At 40.6% G+C, this 8274-nt stretch overlaps 1 protein-coding gene across 1 annotated transcript; it reads left to right on the top strand. All coding sequences in view use genetic code 11, as the record gives it.

Annotated features, from left to right (window-relative positions):
• Window positions 1-5640: 5640 nt before the first annotated feature.
• Window positions 5641-6781, top strand: EGR_03507 (hypothetical protein; the record flags this gene model as incomplete). Its single annotated transcript, XM_024492756.1, has 3 exons — window positions 5641-5687; window positions 6036-6177; window positions 6617-6781. 3 exons carry the CDS (start codon window positions 5641-5643, stop codon window positions 6779-6781), a joined length of 354 nt encoding a protein of 117 aa, XP_024352889.1.
• Window positions 6782-8274: the final 1493 nt, after the last annotated feature.

Raw genomic sequence — 8274 nt, 5'->3', positions numbered from 1 at the left:
ATGGAAGTACGACGTGTATGGACGTGCGTAACTGGTGTGAAGCTGGTTGGGGTAGTTCTATTGTAAATCTTGGTTCACCTCATATCCCCCCGCATCACAATGGCCAACTGGAAAGGTGTAATGGGATCGCCAGTAGGGAAATGGTTTTAGTACAAGTGGGAAGGGTAAAAGTGTGATAATTTCCGGTTATGATAGTCTCTAGAGAACACCTCCGAAGGGAAAGGAGACCACTGCTTCAAAGGCGCATAACTTTCTCCATATTTAAACAGACCGTTGTTTTTAGCACAAAGTAGACTGCAAATGGCTTTCAAATGTGTAAATCTAGGAAAGTTTACTCGGTTTTTCGAAAATGTGCGTTGAGGTGTTATGGATGTTTTAAGAGCGGCAAGCAAAATCAGGTCTGCAAATGAATTTTCCATTTTTGATCAGTCATCAGCATTGTCTGGTAGGCTTTTTGAATGAAAGTTGAAAAGAAACCAAACAGAGAAATCAAAAGTATTGTTTTAATTACGCTAGCACTCCACTTTCAGAAAGGCTGCTTCGGAATATTAAGGTCTTAAAGGATTTAATAAGGTTTACCCGACACATGAGGGTGGAAAAGCAAGTGTGATTGAAAATCTCGCTGCTCATCTGCCATTTTACTAGATTCGTGACCTTGGGGTGATAAAAGAAACAAAGCATTGCCTTCTCTGATACTCTCAAATGACAGTTAAAATGGTGGTAGATTAACATCCTTTCTGAAGTTTTAGAGATGCCCGAAACATCATTGCCTCTACTTTGTTGAGCACAAAAGCGGCCTCTCATTTTCCGGGAAGGGAATCCACCTCGACGTGGATGGCTAACGCTTGAGAGAAATTAATTTATGTTGTAAAGTAGTAATTTACATTGGCCATTTCAAATTCAAAACCGATTTCCTCCTTTTTTAGTGCCCCTTCATTCTTTATGATGTGGTTGAAATAATTGTACAAATTACACCGGAGGATTTCTAGCCTTGAAAACATCCGTCTACGTTCCGAGAGGAAGGTGATAATTTAAATCTGGCAGCAAATGCATTTGAGTGACCAAAGACGCAACTTCTCAATTAAAGGGTAAATTAATTGCTAAGCATTTAAGAAGACGAATTGTCCGAGTTAACAGTGAAGTTTCTGGACACTTGATGGCCTAACCACCGTGGTGCGATTGCGTCGCCACGTTCTTACAACACAAAGGGTTTGTTAATTTCTGCAAAAAAGATAGGTGGGTGTCTTAATGGAATTTTTTAAAATAAAGTTGACAGCTGTCGTGGAAGGAAGGAATTAATTTGGGTGTCGTGAAGGACGGTGTCTGCAGCATCCACTCTACTTCGGGTGACTATGGTCTTTCCGTCCGCTGTTTATGGCACTTGCTTTAACATAATCAAACAACACCCAAATTACTTAAACTCATTTTAAATGTGCCAACAAGGTGAAAAAAATATTTCTCAAGGGAAAAAGTAGAGAAGGAATGGATCATGTCAATCCGTTCCGAACGAGGATGAGAGCGTTGATTTCATTTGAAAGGTAAAATGACAATCTTTCACAGTCGCCTTATTCGCTAATAGAAGTGACCTACACGAAACGGTTTCTCCGTGACAAGGACAAAATAGATTTATCATCACTGACAAAGGACAACTGACCATTTTACAATGATTCAAAATTAGTGAATGATCTTTATTTGCTGAGTTTAGTTTACCAGTACTGATTAGACTCTGACATGATAGTAGAAATGTAGTTTCTGGTTGCGTCCGCAACACCAGGTGCCCATGCTTTTCAATTCAGTAGCAGTTTCAGCTTCTCCTACCCAATGTCAAAACATGCCAGATCTTATCAATAGTAATGCTGGCGACCAGTTCTGTTGATTTTCAAATGGACGTTGAATGCGCTGCTAATCACCACGAGTGCAAGGAAATACAACTATAATACTAAAGACGCGCAAAGAAGAACCACCTCGTATCCAGCGATCAGCAAGTAGTCACGCAAGCGCACGCTGAAACCGAGTTTGGCATTACCTGCCACCAAGTCAAAACATCCTTATTTAGGTCACTGTCTCCAATTACTCTGGTTGAATGTTCAGCAAAATTTTAGAGTAGCACAGACATAAACACCACTTCGTGAAAACTAGTGATGCGGCAGTCTGGAACAGCAGAAATTTTAATGCACTCTGTTTTTATACATCCCCGCATCCGTTTGACCTGACTTGGCAGTCAAAATGGTAGATATACAAAGGTGTTTGAATGCGTAGGGTAGAAATGAACTGTTTCACCAATATTGTGAGGTAGTAAAATCACTTCAAGCCCTTTCTTCAGCGACACCAACTCCCAACATGGCTACTGAGACAGAGTAATTAGGCCACTTGATGACCAGAGTCATGCAAAGCACCGCTGTTCAAGCTCTGAGGCAATGTTATTTCCCTTCTGGACCATTTCGGTGGAAATAGGGAACCAGGTGTAGCAATTACGCGAAATACTGTTAGTGTGCATTAAGCCCTATGCGGCAATCACTCTTATTACACTTTTCAAGCTCAGATGCTCTAACTTGTTATTTCGCTGAGATGTGTAACTGAAAAGGCGAAGGAGGCAAAATAGTCAATTTGATATTTCTATGTACTACTGTGAGGTAATAATGAAGAGCGTGTGAGATGACTGACTGCAATGAATCGTGGTGGGTTCGGTCCGACCTCGACATCATCTCCCCAGGCAAGTTAACTAATTGTGGCCAAATGCTCTCAAAGATGCTGCAGCTGACAACATTTTGAGATTACCAGGTTCGAAATGCACCCGGAGCAGGAGAAATTGTTAACATATAAAAATGTTATTAATTTTTACGATGAAATGTGAAATTTAGTTCCTTTTTAACAAGTTTTACACCAGTAGCCCTTTCACAAATGGCCCTTTTTGAAAAGAGACTAATGGCGTCAATTCCTTATTTCACTTGGAGTGTCCAATTTATTTCGACTTTAGGCAGCCATTTACCACGGACTGCGGATTTGGCTAACCATTTTGGATTAATTAGGATCGAAGCTTCTCACACCATTAAAACCCTCAAGATATGGCTTTAGGCATTTGCTTAGCCAGTGCAAATATCCGACCTGGCAATCCAAACTAAGATAGCCCACCCTAGAGGAAGAAGGGAAAGCACATAGGGAGTTGCCTAGACTACTCAAATCTAGTGCGTATGGAGCTGTGGTATAAAAGCAGAGCATCTACGTGGCCTCTCTGCCAAAACCGAGAGCCCACCAGTCAACCAACTTATTACAGAAATATCCTTATTGCGAGAGTCCTCAGCATTTATTCACATTATGCCACACCTTTTAGGATGAGTTTCATGTGAGAAAACTTATTTTTACCTCTGTAGGGCTAAAGTCGTTCAAGTCAGGCCGGAACTTCAAATTATTCAGAAATGAGTAGTGACTAAAGTCCCATTTTACCACACGCGGTGGTAAGTGTCAGGTAAGTCCTGTTGATGCCCTTCAGGCTTAGCACAAGTCTCCACTCCAGACATCATTGACTTGAACGACACACAATAAGGGTTTTGAATGTGAGTTTGGGACAGTGTAAGGTGGTAAACAAAGTTTCTTTTAATTAATGCTTTACCCACTCGCAATCTACTATAGTACTCGTTTTTAAATCACAGACCACGGCGTTTATACCCAAAGGAAGAGAGACTATGAGACAGATTGTTATTAGTCCACGGCATTCAATTTCGCGAATTCTTCAGTCAAAAAAATTCTTTTGACGTATACAGTCTGCTCCACTCACTCACTTCTTCCTTCCTTAAAATACAATCATCCTTTCCTAGATGACATTTTACTAGCATCTAGATTGTTATTTTATTTTGCAAAAGTGCTAAATCTCCCGGGCATCTACGAAGGATGCTTTACGAAAAGTCGCCAAGCATTTAGGACTGGGCAAGCAAACCACTCGCCACCTTCACTGTTCTGCATACTTATATGTTAGCATTTGTAACTCAAATAGACTGGACTAAATTTACACATCAACATGGGGCAAAATAGGACAAAGTCTCGGGTTTTGAGGATAAATAAGTGTTTAACTTGGGGAACGTAATGCAGCGAAACAAGAACTGCTCTAGTGTTAATGACAGTGAAGTTGAGATTCAGAGCACGTAATCGGGGGAGGCATCTGTGATCAGCGTAGTAGTGCACCCACATTTGGACGTAACAAAATGGTCACTTGAATCTGAGCAGTCAATGAAGGACAGCTAGTGGTAGTGTACTTCAGCCAGAGATCGCACCACCTGCCTCATTCGAGAGTTGGGCTAATTCAGTAGTTTGTATTTTGAGGGTGAGTACAATCCAGACGAGTCACCGGTGCTTCACTTCCTCACCAATCCGGCTATTGGTCTACTCACATGGTATCCCCATTTACAGCAACGTGTTAATGACATCCTTCCCACTAATCAGATTTGTGTCTTTCTTTTCTTGAGGTACCGTTTTGTCAATTAGAATACAGGTGATAATTTATGCAAAATTCAAATAGTTGATTTAAATACGTTGCTAATTTTCAAATACAAGTACGTGAAGCCGTGATATGCACAAGTGATTTTGAAGCCATTACTTTGTTAACATGAGAAAGTGGAACATAAGTGTTGGAATTGTCAATATTACTCAAAGACGTACAAGATAGCCCTTTTTGCATAAAACTGATGGTAGAAAACAGTCCTTATCTGACAAGATCACCAAAACCAGGATTTACAAGTTAAGATGGAAATGGGATGCTGCACCATTCCCATCCTCACCCTGCACATTCGCCTAATTCAATGCCACTTTTCTGTAAGGCAGCGATTTGATCACAGAGGACAAAACGGTGCTGGAAAATGGAAGGCAAAATGGTCCTAAAAATGAAAAGAATGGAAAATTTTGGGAAACTTTTCAATGGCAATGGAACTTGTGTCTAGGGTCTGCGTCTACTAGGCAGTGGCAGGAATGTAGACAATAGATAGGGGAATGTTAATCGTAAAGTGGCTGAACTTTCTTACTCCCACTCTATTTGGGCTTTTTATTATGAGCTTTACTATCACAGTACATGTCTTTCTCAATATTTTAAATGGGTTTCGCGAATAGTGTATCTTTTTGAAGTGGATTCATAGGCGACTTGAGCTGCCCGCTGTTGTAGAGATTCTGGAGATGGTTGAAGGGAGAGTGTAACACGATACATCCGTGACAGTTTCATCAGTGTACCGTTGCCATCCCAAAAGCGCATTATTCGCGTCAGATAATGCAAATTCCTGTGGGTCTCTCGATGCCAATCAGCACTTCTACGAATGATGAACGACTCATAAATAAAACAGGTAGAAAATAAAGACAAAAAAAATTTGGAGAAAGGAGAGTTTTCCAAATGAAAGCATTCATTTGCAGTTATTTCGACAGTTCACTTAAGGTTAATGTAAAGCTTTCCATTTCATTTACACAAAAATCCTCAAGAGCCGAATCTGATATTCTGGAACTTTATAACCAACTTAGGTTAAAATTAGATTTCGTCGCGTAAGCAATTAACTTCAAAGAATACCAAAGAGATAGAAAGAACAAAAAAATAGTCGAGAATATCTTACAAATTCTAACTAGAATTATAAGAGGAAAGCTATAGGAGTTGTTTACGGCTTCTAAATGGCTGGCACGGAGGCCGGGCCGCTCAGCGAAGGTACAACAACGGAGTTCTTACGCCGTCCCTCTATAGAAGCACACATTTTTCCATAAATCCACAGCATTTAATCACACTTTCATGACACCTCTTAAGATAAGTTTGATGGGAAACAAATTATTTTTACGATCTTAGTGCAAAAGTTGTTCAAGTCAAGCTGAAACTTCAAATTTTGCAGGAACCAAAAAAGTTGAGCTACACGATACGCAGTAATGAGAGAATGTTTGCTTGGATAGAGTATGGCATCCTTTTTTGGAACAATGACACGCTGATTACTTTTAATGTACTGAAGAAGTTTTGGACATGTTCTTTAAAAACCGTGATCAGCAAAAATTCAGGTAGCTCTTTTTTCCCTGCACAGGAATACTGTGGAGGAGGGAGATAGTGTAACAACACAGGGCGAACGTGTTGGCTATATTTGGAGAGCAAAGAATAATAAACACGAGAACATGATGGATGGTTTCCGCCTGCTCTTTGCATTCCTGATTATGAATGGTCTACGGGTGATGGCGTCTAATACACAGGGAAGGATGTTAAAACCTCCACTAGATTTCGTCCAAAGGAGATAGATGAAGGAGTATTCGACTTTGACATGTGTCTAGTCCCTTAAACAGAGGAAGGTAGGATTTCAAGCATATAATATTAAATACACTAATGCCGCCCTTCTCTCTATTAAGGCAATACTAACAACTGCTACAACTACGCTCTAATCCTTCTTCGTGTGGTTCTTCCAACCACCTTTTGACTTATCATGACAAACGCAAAAGGCGACGTAGTCTTGTGTAGTTCCCCTTCAAGAGGGATTATTAGTAGGCACCAAAAATCAGTTTGCAATGAATTGTCTACCTAACGTGGCATTGTCGTCTGCACCTTGCTGCGACGGCTTCTTATAGATTGTAGGAATGCTGAAATGTGTGCAGTTGTTTCTGTTGTCTTATGAAGAATGGGGGTGCCTCACCCATCAATGCGGGTCCCAGTTTTCTCCTCGCCACCACTCTTCCATCATTAAAAGGGCACATGTCCATGAAGCTGACCAGATCTGCTGCATGCGATCCAATTGGTGGTCTTTTACTATGGCAGAACTCGTTGGTCGAATTTGTTGCATAGCCATCGGCGATGGAATAGTGAAATGCAATACACAGGTATCGTTCAACAATTGTGATTTTGGCGTAAACCTACAAAGGCTTTGCTCCAAAAACAGCTGTAAAAAGTGAGCTATCTCCTTTGCATTCTTTGATTTTGTGAACCACTCCATATAGGAAGGTGAACTTCCTGCTCCCGCTCAGTGAGTAGTTTCCACTTTACGGCAATTTCGAGTCGCCTCCTCATCCTCAAAAATGTAGTGTTGTGCAACTATTAGTAGCTAATCTTTGTAATGAGGGCCATCTTTGCATTTTGTAGGCCTCTAAGGGTTCATTGCGAGTGCTAAAATCTATCAGGAAATTAGAAACTTGCCGACAGTGCTTTCCATTCAGTGCACTGAAAGTAGGAGAGCCAATTTTCTGGCCAGCGGCAGACTTGATAAAGAACTACCACTTGAGATCAGTATCCTACAGTCAATCTCCCTGTCTAACTGTTCATTCATCTATTTAATAAACAATCTTCCATTCTATTTCCTTCTACTAACGAATAACCAAATGAATCCACTTCAAAGGCATCCATCCAGTCCGGATGTGCATGTGGGCTCGGATCCAGTCGAATTGTCTAGCTGTAACTGCAAGAGGGAATAGAAACACGCCTCTGCTAGCTGGGTGCTGAGGAGAGTTGGTAATCTTTTTCTACTTATCTAAGGTATTTTTACCAGCATTGAGGTCGTGGTTGTTATAAGGGCATATAAAGTCACTTTGTACTTGGTGCTGACCAATCAAAGGAAATTGAATACGAGTGCGAGTTTCGAAACATCCCAAATTTGTTGAGAGATAGGTGTAATGAAAAAAATATCTGGAGAACAGGAGCAGGAGCGTATTCTGAGGCTAAGAATCTCCACTACTATTTTACCAATTTATTCATTCATTCAACTACTAGAAACGAAGGCAATAAAGTGTTTAATTGTGTCAACAGTCGTGGGTACACTCAGTCATTGTTTACAATTAACGAAATTAGCTTCCCCAAATTTCTCTAGCGGTCCTTTCATTTACCCATTTATAAATCCCAGCTCCTTTAATCCATCCACTCACACCGAATTCAGTGGCATGTTCCACAGCCTATCTCCTTCCATCCGTCTAACCTTTCCATTAACCAGCCACTCACCTATCTATCATGTCTTTTCTGCAGATTACTAGCTTGGAAATTACATATAGAATAAGGTTGCATTATCCAAGTCTTAAGTTGCAAAAATAAATGGTGCGGTCGATTCAATATTAGTAGGGATTTAGTAATTTTTCCTTCCCTTCACACCACCCAACTTCATAAGCCAGATCAGTGGATGGAAGAAGAGTGGGCTTTCGAGATGGCCATGTCTACATGTGCTTAGCTTTCACCACTACTTTCCTTTCCCATTCGATGTAGATACAGGCCGATTGTTCTCTTACGACAAAATAAGCCGCTAGCCTTTGCCAAAAGATAAAAGGGGATTAGTGTCAAATCATTGGTCAGTTCTA

The sequence above is a fragment of the Echinococcus granulosus genome, assembly GCF_000524195.1.
Source record: "Echinococcus granulosus chromosome Unknown EG_S00018, whole genome shotgun sequence".
NCBI lineage: Eukaryota > Metazoa > Platyhelminthes > Cestoda > Cyclophyllidea > Taeniidae > Echinococcus > Echinococcus granulosus.
The sequence above is the reverse complement of the archived record's forward strand: the minus strand, read 5'-3'. Positions and strand labels throughout refer to the sequence as shown.